Source organism: Vespa mandarinia, chromosome 8, assembly GCF_050613455.1.
Source record: "Vespa mandarinia isolate Hongniang chromosome 8, ASM5061345v1, whole genome shotgun sequence".
Classification (NCBI taxonomy): Eukaryota; Metazoa; Arthropoda; class Insecta; order Hymenoptera; family Vespidae; genus Vespa; species Vespa mandarinia.
The window spans coordinates 5,653,811-5,674,654 of NC_140817.1; the positions used below are offsets into that span (position 1 = coordinate 5,653,811).

Sequence of the window (20,844 nt, forward strand, 5' to 3'; positions counted from 1 at the left end):
TCGCCCCTTTTCGTTCTTCTCTCTTTACTAATCTCTCTTTCTCTCTTCCTCTTTCGCCTTTTCTACTAGCAAAGCTTTCCCATACACCGTCTGCGCAGGCCGCTACGGCTATATGGTATATAGTATAGCTCCACTATAATGGATCGCTATAGTGCACCATGCGCTTATATCGCGCAAACATACTACTACACATACTCAGCTCGCCGTACGCGCGCTAACCTAGGACCGTATCGATGGATTCAAGAATCCCTAGCCATTGCGTATTCACATCGATTGCTATCTATTTTTATCGAAACGTTTTCCTCGATAATTTATAAGATAATAATATAACTTTTATCATTATTAAGGGCAAAAAAAAAAAAAAAAAAAAAATTTAATGCATTCCTAAATTTGACAGAGATCTTATATTCTCGTGTTAAATTATATTAATGTATTAAAAAGAAAAAGTTCAAATACTATTCGATTATATCTAATACGTTGAGATAAGAAATAATTTTCTCTAAAATTTAATCTATATCTCTAATCGTCTATGCCAATATACAGTGTAGATATATATAGAAACCACTCGAGCGAAAAAACGAATATGCAAAGAGAAGGTATATATATATATATATATATATATATTGTGATCCGCGTCGTCTTGGAATAATAAGAGCGAGGGAAAGAATTACTATAATAATACGCAGACTCCTTTCCTCACAGGCTTCCTTGGAAGTCGTGGAATGTGCTGCTCTCCGCCGAACGTCCCTCTCTTCCTCCTCTCCTTCTTCGAACCTCTGCCATTAACCCTACCATCTCATCTTTCTACCATAAAGATAAAACCAAATACAAGGATATTTGTTTAGTAAGGATATTGTAAATGTATACTTAATATATTCCTTTTTTTAATCCTTTGCGCTCCTTATTTTTTTTTTCTATACATATTTTGTTTCACATAATTTATTCTAATGAAAATACAACATGTTGTAATAAAAAATTGTTGGTATACTATTCGAAAGAACGTCGAACTATGCTCAATATTGGAGTGCAAAGGGTTATATATATATATATATATATATATATATATACATACATATACATATAGATATAGCATTAATTAAAACTTAGAAACTTTACCCTTTTTTCAACTTTACAAATAAATAAATAAATAATATGCCATTTTAAATATCTATTAAAGAAATAATAAGACATATGATATAAAAATTATATATAATTTTATACGTATACTACTATATAAAGTATATACGATTTTACAATCATCAGAGAGTTACTTTAATGAATGTAAAATCATCGAAGTACCTTTCGCACATTGATAACAAAGCAAAAAACAATTTACTATACCATTTCTCTCTTAAATTTTGAAGGAATAAATTTTCTATTTAATAGTTGAAAATTTAATATCTCGTCGATCGTTAATTTTACTATAATGTATTGTTTTAATAATATCACATGACATAAGATGAACTGATCTAAAGTACACTATAGTATAGATATATACAGACGCTCCGTGAAACGTGGACACGCGCATACTGCAGGCTGCACATTATTGTCATGCATTTATGTTTTCTGTAGATGCGCACCGGCGAAGCCGACACCAACGCCGATACCGACGCCGACGCTGACGCCGACGCCGACGACGACGACGACACCGGCGCCGCCAAACGACGCCGTCACCGTTCGTTTACAGAAATACACCCACGAGGAAAACGAACGTAGTATTCCCAGATGAATATCTACAATTTTAAAGCTCGCCTCAAGAGAGCCTCGATTTATTTTCGATAAAGATAAAATACCGATAATAATTTTCTTTTTCTTTTTCTTCCTTGAGAAAAAATATGGGAAGGAATGACACAGATAACTTTCTTTTTTACTTCTTCTTCGGTGAAACATAATATAATACTATTTCGTATTTTCGGTAACTCATTATCTGCGAATACGAGAATGTATGAAGATTTATTATCTTTATCTAACTAAATGACAATATTTTTTATTCCTTCAGAAAGGAAGAAAATGAACGTGTAACGAATTTTCATTTTTGTTCCAAGTACATGTACATAATGCAATACAATTTTGAATTTTTTATAAACCATTGTCGCCAAATATGATAATAATGTTAGAAGATTTATTTACAATAGGTAAATGGCAATAAATATATGAAATAAGGTGTATTAAAAAAAAAAGAAAGAAAGAAAGAGAAAATCCCACGATAACTCCCATATAACAAAACTCAGATAAATTTCGTTCTTTTCGTAATTACCACGTATGAAAGCATTTAATTTTCTATGAATGTCAGTCGAAAGGAGTAAAAATGTTTTCTTTTTAACCAAGAAATATGAGAATATGAGAAAGGAAAAATAAAATGAAGGTATAGTTTAGAGAGATAGGAAGATAGGAAGGAAAAATGGTAGGAATATTTAGTGAGGGTGCAAAAGACAGAGAAAAAGAGAGAACGGGTTAAGAGAAAGAGAGAGAGAAAGAGAGAGAGAGAGAAAGAGAGAGAGAAAGAGAGAGAGAGAGAGAGAGAGAGAGAGAGAGAGAGAGAGAGCAAAAATCGAGAGAAGCGCTACGGGGGTATATATCGAAGCTTGTAAATCGAGGTAGGGCTTACACCTCCGGTCGAATCGATCCCACCGCAGCACTGTAGCACTATAGCCAGTTCACGTGCATACATACCATGAACGACGAGGTCCATGGTACCACACCGTCAGTGCCGTAATAATCCACCTCGGTTACCTTCCCTTCTTCGTTTGGAGAACGATGTTACCGGCTCGGCTTGGCTCGGCTCGACCTAATTTCACGTACGAATATTTATCTTATATCGAAACCTTGTATATATTAAACTTCGTCAAGTTCAATCCAATAATCTTTAAAATATACTAATTTTTATTTATTTATTTATTTATTTATTTATTTATTTATATATTCTTTTTTGGACTTAAACATCTTCCATAAAGACATAATTATCGATATCACCATCATCTATCCATCATTTTGTCGAAGAAAATAAATATTAATTTTGTCGCTTGATTATGTCGATTGATCAAATCTTTATCATGATTTAACAATTTGTTTTAAATGTATTAAGTAGAAATCCTCGTGCGTTGATTAAATTTTGTGTACGAGGATTAACTTTCGTTCAAGCCCAAATTACGTATTATCGGCATTCTAACGACACCTGCATACATACGTGGGGATGTACCAACATCAATGCTGATACGTACCGCAGATGTCGACGAAGAAACGAGACAGAGAAAAAAAATAAAATAAAAGGATGATGAGAAGATCGTGAGGGAGGTAAAAAATAGGAGACGTGGGAAGATGAAGAATGTAGATATATAATACGGTAGCACGAATAACATACGTACATCTTCGATGCTAAAAAAAAAAAAACTCTTTCTATATTATCATTCATTAATTAGCTGATCATTCAATTCATTTTTTTTTTTTCCAGAAAGTTCCCATGTACTTACTATCTTTTCTAACATACCTATTTCTTTCTTTTTATAACTTCGAATGACCAACACAAGTATATCTAATTAGGGTATATAAGTTACGATGAACGATTATAATAATAAAAAAAATTGATATTAAAATCAAAATTCTAACTAAAAAAGTGAAAACTTTTTGTGGTCTTATTAAAAAAAAAGGAAAAGAAAAAAGAAAAAAAAAGAAAAGAAAAAAAAAAGAGAGAGAGAGAAATATGTCAACTTCATTTATTACTGTCTTTGTCTTGAAACAACACGACAAAACTTGAACAACACAAGGAAGACACTCTAATTTTATATAAGTATGACATATCGGATTTGTAATAAAAGGACTCTTTAGTTCCAAAAATAAAAATACGATGAGTTAACATGTGAACGAGCTCATGCAGGATACATACATCCGTGATTAATTTAACGAGAAAAGCCCCAAGTCATTTGAAAGTAGAACGTACAAAAAAAACAAAACAAAAAAAAATCAAGAGAAAACAAACAAAAAGGAAAATAAAAAAAATAAAATAAAATAAAATAAAAAAAAAATAAAAAAAAAAAGTATGTTATATCTAGGTTGCAAAAATGAACTTTATCGAGAACTTATATGGTAATAATATTTTGATTTCGATAGAAACTCTGTAAACTTTGATCAAAGTTTGCGAAAATATTCGATTGTATTCTCGCGCTTTAAAGTGTTGCCAAACGCAACAATCTTCTCCTTCTCCTCCTCCTTTAGGTGGTGGGAGGAAAGACTCAAACAATCGATATTACTTTCGATACTAATATACATATATCGTGTAGGACACGATATATGTGTATATATATATATATATCTACATTTTAATGGAGAACTACTTTTCACACAAATACAAGTATGATCGTTCTCGACACATAGGCGCAGACGCGACTATACATCGAACGTGCACGGGTATATGCTAAAGGTTTAGAAGAGGAGTGAGGGAGGGGGGAGGGGGTGAGAGTGGGAGGTAGGAGGTGGACAATACAGCTGGTACTCATTATCCTCGGTTCAATAGACGAGACCATCGGTTTCTCTTGATGTAGTCTACACCTACACTATATGCACACGTATATATATATATATATATATATATATATATATGTATGTACATACAAGCTATAATACATATACAGATAAATAGCGAACATTTACACAGATATGTGATCTCGTAGGCGTGCATATTACACACACATATATATGTATACACGTGTACGTGTATATATGTATGTAAATATGTACGTACATATGTATATATGTATCTATCTATGTATGTATGTATTGAACATAAGCGCGCAACTGACCAATGTGAGAGAGTGCAGATGTGCGCTCGCCAGACTGGGAAGAAAAAGAAAAAGAAAAGAAGATAAACACAAGGTACTCGGAAATCGCTAAGAAGAAAACTTCGTGGTTGTCATTTTTTGTTTTCTCTAAAACACGATTAATACTCGATATTGTTGTTGTATTTTATTATTATTATTATTATTATTATTATTATTATTATTATTATTATTATTATTATAATTATTATTATTATTACTGTTCCTGCTAATTATTATCACTGCTATCACTTTAATCATTGAAAAGATATTATATATTTTTAATATTTCCTATGGAATATCTCTTAACCAATCAGGTAAAGAATTTTAATGTGGATATTAAAGAAACGAACATTGTATAGATTTGTGAATACGTATGATGAAGTGAAGAGAGGAAAGGAAAGAGAAAAGCTTACAATAATAAGTCGAACATACGATAACCTGTGGAGACAGATGAGAAAACGAAGAAGTTGTACGTTAACGGGATCATATCTATGTAGTGAGGTCAGCGAAGCTTCGTACCTCCATGGTCACAATCGTATATGTTCTCTCTCTCTCTTTCTCTCTCTCTCTGTCCTTCTCTCTTTCTCTATCCACAATCATGGTATAGCGAACTAACGTCGACGTGTAATACACTTGTCGTGTTCGCTAAATCTTTTTTTTCCCCTTTCCTTTCATGTATTTTTAATATCAGAGAATATGAGATACGAAAAGAACTTCGGAGATATTAAAACATTCTTAAATGAAGAAATCGCAAAAAGTAGAAGAAAGAAGAAAAAGGAAAAAAGAAAAAGAAAAAGAAAAAAGAAAATAGAAAAAGAAACAGAAGAGAAAAAAAGATGAAAGAAATGTTGTAGAATAGTTCAAAACTCATAATGGACAATCATCATTTGAGTTTCGCGTTAAGACCTATCTCTGCGTCTTGAATATGACCGAATGAAACATCCTGGATGTTTTTGGACCAAGAATAGCCACGGTACGTCTGACGTCACAACGAAGTAGTACTACGGTTTGGAGCGACGTATAAAACAAATGAAAATTCTCCATCTAGTTAGATTCGTTACAAACATCTTTAGTCCGTAGGTAGGGCTGCTGTTTTTCCCTCTTTCTCTCTCTCTTTCTCTCTATCTCGATGCTTTATCGTTTACGATTTTACCTGCCATTTATATAAATCGTTTTATGCAAATTGAATATATTTATGCAACAGCTTAGAAAGAATCTTTTTGAAAAGAAAGAAAAAAAAAATTAATTAAAAAAAAAAAAAAAAATATATATATATGAAAAATAAATCCTATTTTATGTGTTTTAACGCTTTTATTACATAATTATCAGGAAACACTGTGTCGCGATAATGTATAGCGTGCAAGTAACTTTACGCCACTTTCCATGGTAAAACGCTGTAAGCAAACTGTGATGCATGTTCTATGGTTTAGCAGTAACTACGATAACAACAAAAGTTCTCCTATAAATCTAATTCCACGTTAAACTACAACGATACTTCAACACTTTGTTCTTTTTTTTTTTTTTTTTTTTTTTCCTTTTTAAAAGAAAAGAAATCAACGTTAAGATACATAATTACAATAATATTATTTTTTTGTTGTGTCACGAAATCGGGGGGGGGGGATATGCAATTTGCTTTCAAACAAAATGAACGTACATATCTACTACCTATCTATATGAACGCGATGTGCAAACCCCAATTCAAAGAGAACGGCCTGACCCACATTTTGTAAACCTACAATCGTCGAACGTGTACGCGCGACTGATCATCTCTCATACAACAACTCGATATTTTTCATTCCCCATCGTTCACTCGTTAAACTTGTTAATATATCGTAGTTAACATTAACGTAATTTGTTTAATTATATGTTGAATTAAAACATATGCATAAAGCATCTATTAATATGAAAAGTTATTTGAATATTTAATATGATCAATTTTTATATCGATAAAGCACATTCGACATGCCCTCGAAAAAAATATCAAAGAAAGTCCATTATGATTGGTAGCTTTTAACAGAATATAAAAGTATCTCAACGTCAGAGTGGTAAGATAGAATGCAAGTGGAACGAACGAACGAACAAACGAATGTAAACTCGCACGGCCGAAAACGTCGAGTTGGTTGCAAAATGATTCTGAGATTGTTCGGTTGGCCGAGCGTTGTAAGTTTCACAACGAGCATTGTTAGAAACGAAAGAGAGAGAGAGAGAGAGAGAGAGAGAGAGAGAGAGAGAGAGAGAGAGAGAGAGAGAGAGAGAGAAAGAGAGAGAGAGAGAGAAAAGGGGAGAAGGAAGAGAGAACGATGTCGAAATCGCATCAATTTTAGAAACAACGAGGACAAAGTAAAAGGCATCCCTCGAACGATTTTTTACCCTTGTAAACGTTACTAAAGTCACGCGAAAATGTCCGTATAATTTAAGTATAATTATTATTTGAAATAATAACGTGTAACGAACAACGAGGGAAAAAGTAATGGAAGTAAAATGAGTAAAATAAAGAAAAAATTAGAAACTGAAGAAAAAGAGGAATTCGAATAGACGAAGAAGAAGAAGAAGAAGAAGAAGAAAAAGAAAATAAAAACTGAGATTTGTCAAACAATCTGAAAGAAGGAAGAAAGATTGAATCGAATGTGTAGTACGATGACATTGCGTAACTGACCACTCTTAATTCCAAAGAGTAGTAAGATTGAGAAAAGACAGATAATAATCTGCAGAATGGAGTGTTCTCCCACCCTTTTTCTTTTTCTTTCTGTTTTTCTTTTATCACCAAAGTATATCCCATAGCGCGTGCTTTCACCGGATACGCATTATCGACCCCAAAAGAATCTCTCTTTCTCTACGTAAGGTCAATCCCTCCTTCAAAGAAAATAAAAGAAAATAAAAGAAAATAAAAGAAAATTATCCTCTGGCAAAATTCAGATAGATAAAAAAAGAAAATAAATAAATAAACAATTAATTAATAATAAATAAATAAACAATAAATAAATAAATAAACAATGTTAGAACAAAATGGATGCTATCGGAAATGTTGAATGCGAACCGATAACGAATTTGGCCGGTAAAATTTAATCGGTAAAATCGTTTACAAGCAAATAAAACTATTCATAAAAATATCAAATAATAATAATAATAATAATAATAATAATAATAATAATAATAATAATAATAATAATAATAATAATAAAAAGAAAAATAGAAAAAAAAGAAAGGTCGAAAAAAGAATATTTACCAAAGAATTTCTTCATGGAGACTATTCCATGTATAGTTAGACTACTATATACGATAATCCGTTGTAACCGCGACAAGGTAAACTCTCAGCCGCAGGATTAGTCAACCCTGTTAAACGTCGAGATATCAAACGAAAGTGATAGAAATAAACAAAGATTTTCCTGATCATTCGTAGATCGACAGTTCGTTGATTGTATTCAAAAAAAGGTTGAAAAGATAGATTATCGATCGATTGATCGATTAAGAGTGAGTGAGTGAGTAAGAAAGAGAGAGAGAGAGAGAGAGAGAGAGAGAGAGAGAGAGAGAAAGAGAGAAGGATAAAATGATGGTACGATACACCAATCGTACGAAAAAAATATTTAGATCTAGACATTAAACATTTATATACGTATCTACATATATTCGTTCCCCATCAATGATGAAAGTAAACAAATCGATAGACCGAATTTAAGCCAAGCTATTCGTCTTTTCTTTTTTCTTTTAAATAAATATTTCATCTCGTTCATTACTATCACATACTTTTCTGAATTTACCATCAAACATCCGACTTCCCTTCGTTCTCGATCTTATTGGACGTCACGGAGAAAACGAAATATGGCGAACGATGATCGAAATCCGTCGCGTCGAAGGAAAGAAAGACATGCTGCACAAAGAAACAAGAGACGAGGGAAAGAAGAATGACGAGAGAGAGAGAGAGAGAGAGAGATAGAGAGAGAGAGAGAGAGAGAGAGAGAGAGAGAGAGAGAGAGAGAGAGAGAAGATGGGAAAGGAGAAAGAGTGGGAGGGAGGGAGGGAGGAAAGGAAAGAAAAAAAAAAGAGGGAAGAAAAAAGAAGGAAACGAGAGAAGAAAAAGAAAGAGAAGAAAAAGAGAGAAAAGAAAAAGAGGGAGGAAAAAAGAAGGAAACGAGAGAGGAAGAAAAAGAGAGAAATAGAAAGAGGAAGAGTAAAAAGAGAAAAAGAAAAAGGGAGAAAAAGAGAGATATAGAGGATGGGTGGGAGCGAAAACGAAAAGGAGACCGAAAAGTCGAGTAGCGTGGTAGTGTAAGGAGATCGAGCGAGAAAAAAAGAATTGGTATGTTGTATAGGTGTGTATCAGACTATATAGGAGAAATGTGAGGGTGGGGAGAGGAAGAAAAAAAGAGGGTGGTAGAGAACTAGAGAGAAAAAAGAGACAGTGGAAAGAGAGAGAGGAGAGAGAAAGAGAGAGAGAAAGAGAAGGGGAGGAAGAGACTAGAGGAGAGGAGTGAAAGGATGGTAGAACAAGAGGGGAGGGATCAATGCCGGTTGCCAGGGTAACCACGGCACCCGATCTTCCTTCCTTCCATCTATCCTGGAGGCGCACTTTCTCAGTCCTACCCCGTGCGTATAAGAACGAGTCGGGACTACGAAAAAGAGTGCTCTCTCTCTCTCTCTCTCTCTCTCTCTCTCTCTCTTCTCTAGGTATCTGAAGGACTTACTTTAGAATTCGACTATAGAAACCACCTCGTGTCATTTGATCCAACACCTTTTTCGTTAGATCAATGATCACGATCGATCTTTTTTTCTTTTTTTACTTATTCATCGACAATATATGTTTTCTTTATTATTATTATTATTATTATTATTATTATTATTATTATTATTATTATTATTATCATTATTACTATTATCATTATTAGTATTAGTATTGTTGTTGTTATTATTATTTAGAAGAATTACGAAAAAGATAAGAAAACTAATAAGTAATAATAACCCTCAACGAATCAAGATCTCAATGATAATGTGAAACGAATTGAAATTCTTTCGTAAAACAAATTAAACTGAATACATTTTTCGATCTTTCTTTTTTCCAAATATTCAATTTCGTTTTTTTATTATTATTATTATTTATTTTTATTTTTTTTTATTTTTTAATAACTTTTAGAATTAACAATTAAAATCGATATACTTTACGCGAGTGTGTTTACTGATCGATAGAAAATCTAGATCATTTTTCGTGTTATTAGAAAATGATGAATTACATGGGAAAAGAATACAGAGTTTCCCGCTTAAAAATGATCAACGGTGTAACTCGACTCGAACTAGTAAACGAAACTTCGACGAAAATCTAAAACTATTCGCATCAAAACTTATACATGAATCATCGCTATTCGATGAGCGTAGATGATCGAGAACGTAAAATGCCAATCCCCCATTCCACCCTTCCACATTTCCCATCTCTCTCTCTCTCTCTCTCTCTCTCTCTCTCTCTCTCTCTCTCTCTCTCTCTCTCTCTCTATTTCTCTTAGGGGGAAAAAAAATACATTCAACTATCTACATAGACTTTCGGTTATACTCAAACTCGAATTCGAGCGAAATAGTAACCATGTTATTTAGTTGTGAACATGCATACATATTTTAGCCGCTATCTCGATGAGAATTTTCGATGTTTTTAAATTAAAAGAAGTAAAAATTGATCGAACCAACGATATAAACGATCAATATTGGAAACAGGCTTGTAACAGCAGTGGAGGATGCAGGGATGAGGAAGGGAAGGGAAGGGAAGGGAAGGGGAGAGAGAGAGAGAGAGAGAGAGAGAGAGAGAGAGAGAGAGAGAGAGAGAGAGAGAGAGAGAGAGAGAGAGAGAGAGAGAGAGAGAGATTAAAACACATTCAATTGTTTTTAAGCAAAGATGACACGACACAACACGACACAACGACGACGACGACGGGGCGCGTGTTCTCTCTGCATCGGTAGAAGTTTTGGCGGGTCGATGTACCATTGTTGCCTCGACGGCTGCGTTTGCTTTGTTTTCTTTTCTTTCCTCGTCCCTTGCCGCCCACCTTTTATTTCTTTCTCTTGCTCCCCCCCCCCTCTCTCTCTCTCTCACTCTCTCTCTCTCTCTACGTTCATCATCCCGAACCCTCCTCTCCTTCCACGTCTCTTTTCCCTTTTACCCTCTACCATACCGTAGGAACTCACGTTACACACACACACACACACAAATCATTTTATATATGTATCTCTTCTCACACTTACATGACATTGGCATACTCGCTCTATGCGATTGCAGCGCTCTGTATCACCACAGTTACTGGTTAATAATACATAAAAATTAATTCCCTGGAGCCAAACGACGGAACGCAAAGAACCATAATGATTTATATTTTGCGTCCAAATGAACCGCATTTGTCGATGAAAAGACGATGAAAACAAAAGTCGAAAGATAAATGAAATCAATCCACGATGATCCAAATTACGGATCTTAATGGAATTATGATTACGCTTTATCGAGGTATCCAGTCAATAACGATGTTTAATTGACGTTAATCATCGTTTAATCACATTAATCGTATCGTACAGTAATTGATAAAAACTTTTCACGGTATTTTCCTGACTTCTATCGATTACGTATATTTTGATTTTTAAAAAAGTTTGTGAAATTCTAAGCCGAAATTATCTCCTTTTTCTTTGCCCCTATTATTTTTTTCTATTATACTTACACAAGAAGATTCATTCTCTTGAATAAACATAAATATTGTAAATATAAATTCGATAAGTAAGTTGAATTTTTTCCCCCTCGAAATTTGGAATATTTCAATGACTATGGAAAAAAAAAATGAAAACGAAACGACAAAACGACAACTTTGAGTTTATCATTTTACTAAATAGATATATATCGCGACGAAACATTTACAAACAATGGACAATTCAATTGGTTTTCACGATATAAGTGAAATATGACTAATATTTGATACATACAACATACATATATATATATACATATATATATATATATATACAGACACTTCATACGCCATTACTCTTGGTATAGTTGCGAAAAAAGTTTTACACAACTTAGTAAAATTATAAAAAATTTGAATTTATAATTTAAAAAATGGCGTTGTGTGACCGGTCGATCCTTTTTCCCGCGCGACCTTTGACCGTTTGCTACGAACTTCGATACGGTCGTTTGATTCTTAACAATATACATACATGTATGTATGTATATCGATGATGAATATAGGAAAGAGATTTTATTTCGTAAAAAATTTGGCAAGAGTTTGTAAATTGTACATTTTTTAATGTTTAGACTTTAACCTATGTAAGTGATAATTTAACGAAAGAAAAAATTGTACATGTTAAATAAGATACGATTAAAGTGTCTTATGATTTTTCAAATCTGATATAATCTAATTCATAATTAAAATTATTAAATTATTTCATAATTAAAGTTCTTTAAAATATAATATTAAATATGTATTATATATATATATATATATATATATATATATATATATAAGCAAATATAGTTGGATCAATAAGCTTTGATAATTTCATCTCGAGTATATTCATATTAGGAAAAAGGGATATAAATATATAGAAAATAATGGACATTGTATAAATAAATAATCGCTCATTGAAAATATACGATTCGTTTGAAATCCGTATGATTGTTTCAAAATAAAATTCTCAAATCGTAAATTCGTCAAGTATCTTTACCGCTATCGCCAATGAAAAACATGTTTATCTGACTTCGAGAAAAAAAAAAAAAAAAAAAAAAAAAAAAAAAAAAAAAAAAAAAAAAAAAAAAAAAAAATGATACACTTTCGACACTTCGAAAAGAAAAGAAAAAAAGATGAAAGAAAAAATGTATACCTATCGTTTAGATACTGGCAAAAATTTTCACTACTATTGATCTAGAAAGAGTTGAAACGAATATATATTTACTGGATCAAGAAACTACTCGGCCTATTTTCTTATTCACTTCTATACGTAACATCCTCGCAAACTAAAAGACAAGGTTAGCGAACGCGTTCGACGACACATAGAGATAGATAGATAGAGAGAAGGGAGAGAGAAGGGAGAGAGAAGGGAGAGAAAGAGAGAGAAATAGAAAGAAAGAAAGAAAGAAAAAAAGAAAGAAAGAAAGAAAGAACAAATAATCATGCGAGGAAGAAAGAGAGACAAAGGAATACACCGTTGTAATAATATTGTTAGACTTTAAGTTTCATTTGAGCGATTGATCGTCTTTTTCATCGACTTTACTTATTACTCTATCATTTGTACATTTTCAAAAAATTTCAATAACACGATAAAAATGCTCCAGTAAGGAATAAATTAAATAAAATGAAAAAAGGAAAGGAAAAAAGAATTTTCCTAACGTACGTTACGCTTTTACTCGCGTCCTTTTCGAACGACGACGATGACTCTATCTTTCTGTTCCGTACACACTATCTTCGGCTTACTGACTCACTAACTCGTCTCTTTTTTCTTTTTTAAGATATCGGGTGGTTAACTACGCAGGTTGACCGCAAAGTTGGAACGACAGAGATACATGTAGTGACGTCAGAAGAAAACAAAAAAAAAAAAAAAAAAAAGAAAGAAAAAAAAAGAAAAAAGAAAGAAACAAAAAGAAAAAGAAAAGCGTTTATATCTGGAAAAAAATAATAGAATTGAAAGAAAAGTATAATAGGACTTACCGGTTTCTCATCGACTCGTCACATTTCCGGACGCACAATTCGTCCAAGAGATCGAGCTTCCTCGCGCTTCTCTTTTTCCTCCTATCCCCTTCCCTCCTTCTTCTTCTCTTTATTCCTCTTTTTCTCGTTGGTCTATTTATCTTTTGCAAGAGTTTGCAAAAAGAGCGTCGTGTGAGCATACACCAGCGGACACTGGAAATTTGATGAAGATTACACCGTGGCGCGCAGTGTTAACCAGTAGCGGTAGGCCATCTTGAAGCTAGCGACGAAGCGCACACGCACACACCGCGAGGACCGTCGAGTTTGTTACGAAGAGCAGCAACGGCAGCGACAACGATGCCAAACTAATACAATGTAGACGAACCATTATCCTCTGACTCGTCCGCACGGTAGGACGACGTTCGGACGAATGAGCGCACTCTCTATGGTTGTTACGTTACTATTACCGCCCTCGTGCGACCAAATACGATAATAACTAACTATTTGCCCGCCAAAAGTCATCCAACGTATTACCTTATACTATAGCAACGTTTACCTATGCTTGTTCATATATTTATCGAAAAAGAATTTTTCTTTCTTATTTATATCTATAATTTATTAAAAATCTACACATTTTTCTAAACTTTCTATACGTACAGTATAATATTCTCTTATTTTTAGCATTAAAATTTTCAAGACTTGAATTTTTTTATGAATTTTATTCGAATTAATATCATTCATAAACGTTATTAATTTCAAATGACGCGCGTATATAATATTTTAACGTAATGCTTCTTAACTTCAAATATGTAATAAAATAATAAAATCCATAAGATATTTCGAATTTGTCGTACATAAACTATATGTACATAATGATATGTCGAAATAATTAGTATATTTATTGTACGCAACGATATATTAAAAAAGTTAATGAGAATATTTTAAATAATTTTGAAATAAGTTGGCATTTTTATTAATATTTTTCTTTGAATATAATATTATATTTTCATTTATATTCCAATTGTATTTAACTTAATAAAATTATATGTAATGGAATCTACTTCTATGCATATTTATTTGGTACCTTTCTTTAAAAAAATCTTATCTATTATGATTATTCAAATATTATATTGCTTATATGAAAGACTGTGATCACATAAAATGATTTCTTTCGATGCAATGTTTCCAATCCAAAAGATAATTTTTAAATTCCAAATGTTCTTTTTTAATTATTTAATATATTGATTGTATCTTTAAAACTATCATAAAGTAAAGTTATACCTAATATATCTATCTATATAAAATGTGATTATCATCTTCTGAAAACTAAATTAATAAGAAAGTTATAGGAAAGAATAATACTTAACATTTTCTAATATTTTTCATTGACTTTCTTCCTTCAATTTGATGAATAATTTCTTTTCTATTTTCTTATCAATTCCATTTCGTTATTAATAAAATGTTGTATCTTATTATCTCTACCGTATTATTACACATTTAACTTACAAATTCAATCAGATATTCAAAATAATTTATACATAAATATCTTTATCAAACAAGAAATATTAATATGTAATATGTCTGTCATTCCTATCTCTAGTTTAAATAAACTTATTAATAATAGCATTTAAAAATTCGATTATATATTACTGTAATAACTTTATCTTATTCAATATTGATAACATTTGACACGGACACCCACGAATTGCGAGATATTTTGACGTAAATTGTTAATCAGGACACATTATCAATGAGATGTATTTAAGTAATTTCAAACTATTTATGGTATTGGCCAGGGACGCCGTTAAATGTTATGGAACCTATCGCTTTCAAATTCTCATAATTCTATGATTTTAAATCTCCAAGGATTTAGGATGAAAAAACTAAATATTTTGAAAATAAAACTCGTTTAAATAAAAAATGTATACGCTTATTAAATTTTAATTACAAAGAAAACAATTTAAATATATAAAAAGAAAAAAATCGAACTAATATAATTTGATGAAAGTGTACAGAAAAAATGTACAAAAAAAATTTTACATAGCGAAAAACAAGAAAATATATATAAAATAATGATGTTATTATTACTTACGTATTACTATCAGTTTCGCACATTCATAATATCCCGATAAATATTAATGTTATTTTTTTCTATATGCGGCCCTGTAAACGAGTTATAATGATAACAATTGCCGCCTTGACGAACACTTCTTGAACGTCTTCCATTCGATTCGAAAGTAACGTGTTATAACGTGCCATTATAACGTATTATAATAATAATATAATAAATTAGTCTCTGTTAATAATTTAGTAATTTTCTACGTTAAAGTGAACGAAAAAAAATGGCATCAGGAAAACTAGGTGAGAATTTTAAAACAAAATAAATAATTTTTCGAATTATTATACAATCACCAATGGATTGTGATATAATTAATATTTTTTGTTTGATCATAGCTCTTCTAAGTGTCTCAGACAAGACCAATTTACTTCCACTTAGTAAAAAATTACATGAAATAGGCTTAACTTTAATAGCATCTGGTGGTACTGCTAAATCATTGAGAGAAGCTGGACTTCCAGTTAAAGATGTTTCCGATATAACTGGAGCACCAGAAATGCTTGAAGGCCGTGTAAAAACTCTTCATCCAGCTGTTCATGCTGGTATATTATTTATACTTAACAATTATATATTATATAATTTGGATTTTGAAATTTTTGGATATTTCCTTACAATATTTATTAATTAAGAAATACAAATTATTTACATATTCTATTTCTGTGCATAATTGTTATATTATATAATATACAGGTATATTGGCAAGACTTACAGAATCTGATCAAAGAGATCTTGAAAAGCAAAATTATGACCTTATTCGTATAGTAGTATGCAATTTGTATCCTTTTGTAAAAACTATATCAAAGCCTGATGTAAAAATTGATGATGCCATAGAAAATATTGATATTGGAGGTGTTACTCTATTACGTGCAGCAGCAAAAAATCATTCTAGAGTTACAGTTGTTTGTGATCCAAATGATTATGAAAAAGTGATTAAAGAATTAGAAACATCTTCTGACAAGGACACATCCATTCAAACCAGGTATATTGTTTATTAAACTTTATTTATAAATTTAAAGAATTTTATTTCAATCAAATTAATATATAAATCATTTTAATTCAATTATAGACAAATGTTAGCTCTGAAAGCATTTACACATACTGCAGAGTATGATAATGCAATCTCAGATTTTTTCCGTAAACAATATAATGCTGGTATTTCACAACTTACTCTTAGATACGGAATGAATCCTCATCAGAAACCAGCACAAATATTTACAACTTTGGATAAATTACCATTAACAGTTGTTAATGGTTCTCCAGGTTTCATTAATCTATGTGATGCGCTAAATGGTTATCAATTAGTGAAAGAATTAAAAACTGCTTTGAAATTGCCAGCTGCAACATCTTTCAAACACGTTAGCCCAGCAGGTGCAGCAGTTGGTGTTTCATTGAATGATGTTCAAGCAAAATTATGTCAAGTAGATGATCTTATTAATCAGTTAACACCTTTATCTACTGCTTATGCTCGAGCAAGAGGAGCAGATAGAATGTCTAGTTTTGGTGATTTTGTAGCATTATCTGATCCATGTGATATTGCAACCGCTAAAATTATTTCAAGGTAATATTATTGTTATTATTATTTATATATTTATCTAAGTAATTTATTTCATTTTATTGTATTTATTATTTAATACTATACATTTTTAGGGAAGTTTCTGATGGTATAATTGCTCCTGGTTATTCAGAAGAAGCTCTTCAAATTTTAAAGAAAAAAAAAAATGGTAGTTATTGTATATTACAAATTGATCCAACGTATGAACCATCTCTAATGGAACATAAAGTTCTTTTTGGACTTACAATGGAACAAAGGCGTAATGATGCAATTATTAACAATCAAACTTTCCAAAATATTGTTTCTAATGCAAAAGAAATACCAGAGACAGCTATGCGAGACTTAATTGTGGCAACTATAGCTGTAAAATATACTCAAAGTAATTCAGTATGCTATGCAAAAGATGGACAAATTATTGGAATTGGTGCAGGTCAACAGTCGAGAATTCATTGTACACGATTAGCTGGAGATAAAGCCGATAATTGGTAGTTTACATTAGCTAAAATTTTGTTGCAGAAAATATTATAATACTATTTATTATTATTTTCATAGGTGGCTCCGACAGCATCCTAAAGTAGTTGGTATGAAATTCAAGAAAGGTATAAAAAGAGCTGAAATTTCTAATGCTATTGATAATTATGTCAATGGATCTATTGGAAAAGACATGGACGAATCCACTTGGGCAGCTATGTATGAAGAAGTTCCTGAGAAACTCTCTGAAGATGATAAAAAAGAATGGATTAAAAAACTAAGCGACGTTGCTGTTAGTAGTGATGCTTTCTTTCCATTTAGAGATAACGTGGACAGAGCTAGACTGGTTAGTTTGTATACTTTTGTAAATTTATAACTTTATAATTAGATAAAAATGTAAATATTTTTATGACCACTGTCGTCAAATTACAGAGTGGAGTTACTTATATCGCTAGTCCTGCTGGTTCTACTAACGATGAAGTGGTAATTCAAGCGTGTAATGAACACAAAATTGTATTGTGCCATACAAACCTGAGATTATTTCATCATTAATATGATGAACCATGATGAGCCATGTTTGGGTCATGTTTATACTATGTTGGGCCATGTTAAAATGATTTCTTTTGCATCATTGCATAAATATATATGCATACAATTATTTGAAAAATGAAATACATTAGCCTTTAAATAAGTGTTAATCTAAAATTGTGGTTAAAGTTTTATATTACTCATAACAAAAGAAAAAATATTTTTATATTCACATTAATACATATAAAAACATATTTCTATAAACGATTAAGTGCATACAAGATTTGTTAAGAAACTTAATAAAAAAAATTTAACAAAAAATATGTTTTACATGAATTATATTTTGTTCTGGAAATTAAACTACTGTATGTTTTCTTGGATTTCAAGATTCCTCCTCATCCTTTAAAACATGAAGATTATCTTATGATAACAGATGGGCAATATCGGCATGAGTAGCTAAAAATATAGAGAGCGCTACTTTCGTCTTTACACTTTTAACAGCTGAGTATATATTATTATCATTATTACTATTATTATTATTATTATTATTATTATTACTATTATTATTATTACTATTATTATTATTACTATTATTATTATTATTATTATAAAAATAGAATTTCTAAAGAACAATGAATAATTATTATCCAGATGAAACATTCGACTAAACAGGATTCATTTGAATAATACAGCTGTTTATCAACCCAGATTTTATAATGGTTTGTATCAACAATGAATTCATATGTAATTCTTGATCATTTTTGATGAAGATAGCTTTATTTTAAAGATGAAAATTTAGACGAGATCTTTTTCAATTGTTATAAAATTTGTATTTTTATGCATGAACTATTCTAAAAGAAATAGCATTTTATGATACAATTTTTTTCGAAGGAGTAATATATATAACTTATATAATATAGATATATAATTTCAAAATAGATTTAATAATGAATATATTATTGTGTTGGCAACTAAGTGATTGCGGATTTTGTCGATAGATGGACTTTAAACTTTCTTTTGTTTTGTTAACGTGGTCATTGCATCTAACCTATATTTTTTTCTTATTATTTGGATTTCTACCTTTAATTTAGTAAAAAAATTATATCGATTAGTGCTTTAGTTTTGTTTTTATCCCAATTTAAAAATGGAAGAACAAGACGTGTACTTCAGACATATTTTATTGTATTACTTCCGAAAAGGCAAGAACGCATCGCAAGCACAAAAGAAGTTATGTGCCGTATATGGAAATGAAGCCTTGAAAGAAAGGTAGTGTCAAAATTGGTTTGCCAGATTTCATTCTGGTGATTTTTCACTGAAAAATGCTCAACGATCTGACCGTCCAGTTGAAGTCGATGAAATCCATATCAAGGCCATTATCGATTCAGATCGTCATAGTACAACACGTGATATTGCGGAGAAGCTCAATGTATCACATACATGCATTGAAAAAAAATTAAAAATGCTTGGTTATGTCAAGAAACTCAATTTATGGATCCTTCAGCTTAAGGAAATTCATTTGACGCAACGCATTAGCATCTGCGATTCACTTCTGAAACGCAACGAAACTGATCCATTTTTGAAAAGCCTGAATTACTGGCGACGAAAAGTGGATAGTTTATAAAAATGTTAATTGGAAGAGATTGTGGGCGATGAAAGATGAACCAGCCCAAACGACATCAAAAGCAGAGATTCACCAAAAAAAGATTATGCTGTCAATCTGGTGGGATTATAAAGGAATTTTGTTCTTTGAACTTATGCCACAAAACCAAATGATCAATTCGAACGTGTACGTTCAACAATTCATCAAACTGAGCGATGCAATTCAAGAAAAGCGGCTGGTATCGTCCGTTAATTATCATCCGTAATCGTAAGGTTGTCGTTTCCCACCATGATAATGCAAAGCCCCACACTTCTTTGATCACTCGCTTAAAATTATTGGAACTGGGTTGGGATGTTTTATCACATCTACTATATAGCCCTGATCTTCTGCCTTCAGACTAGCATTTGTTTCCTTCCATGCAGAACTCCTTAAATGGTAAAATTTTTGATAATACTGATGATGTCAGATCATATTTAATTCAATTTTTTGATAGCAAAAATCAGAAATTTTACGAATGTGGAATTTTGACACTGCCAGAACGATGGCAAAAAGTCATCGACAAGAACGGATAGTATCTAATTGAATAAAGTTATATTTTTAAACAAAAATTAAGAATTTTCCTTCTTATTTGAAATCCGCAATCACTTAGTTGCCAACTCAACACATTAAGACACAAAAAATGAACAATATGAAAAAATGTAAAAGGCCATCATAGACCATAATAAATTTTGATTGAATATAAATGCAGCCATTAGCTCGATAGTACTTGCGTTATTTAGATTTATCATATATCGCAAGTAATATCGATTTCCAGGTCCCACCACATGGAGGTTGCTGCATATGGAGACCCACGGGCTAAAGACTCTACTGTTAATATCAATTACTTTGGAATTATATAAAATTAATTGTATAATATCATTATTATAACATATTCAATAATAATTATTATAATTTGGAAAAAGAAAAAACAATCACGAGACGAATTACAAATTTTTTTCTAATCAACCATAATTAGATGAAAATTTATAAATCCGTTTGATATCGACCTACATACCCGGTTAAGAATAGAGCCCTTCATTTGGAATTCTATTCTCATTAAACTAACGTGGTTAACATTA

At 31.4% G+C, this 20,844-nt stretch overlaps 2 protein-coding genes across 2 annotated transcripts in view; one reads left to right on the forward strand and one right to left on the reverse strand.

The window, feature by feature from the left end:
• Axud1 (AXIN1 up-regulated 1) overlaps positions 1-13,222 on the reverse strand; it is a 27,999-nt gene extending 14,777 nt beyond the window's left edge. The window contains exons 1-2 of the mRNA XM_085659039.1: positions 13,167-13,222; positions 11,037-11,091 (exon numbers count right to left, since the gene is read on the reverse strand). The gene's annotated coding sequence lies outside the window, so the exon portion shown is untranslated. The remainder of the gene's footprint in view (positions 1-11,036; positions 11,092-13,166) is intronic.
• A 2,434-nt stretch (positions 13,223-15,656) lies between these two features.
• Positions 15,657-18,401, forward strand: LOC118448738 (bifunctional purine biosynthesis protein ATIC). Its single transcript, XM_035882364.2, has 7 exons — positions 15,657-15,820; positions 15,914-16,117; positions 16,266-16,554; positions 16,642-17,133; positions 17,223-17,612; positions 17,680-17,944; positions 18,031-18,401. Exons 1-7 carry the CDS (start codon positions 15,802-15,804, stop codon positions 18,148-18,150), a joined length of 1,779 nt encoding a protein of 592 aa, XP_035738257.2. The 5' UTR covers positions 15,657-15,801; the 3' UTR covers positions 18,151-18,401.
• The last annotated feature ends 2,443 nt before the right edge of the window (positions 18,402-20,844 follow it).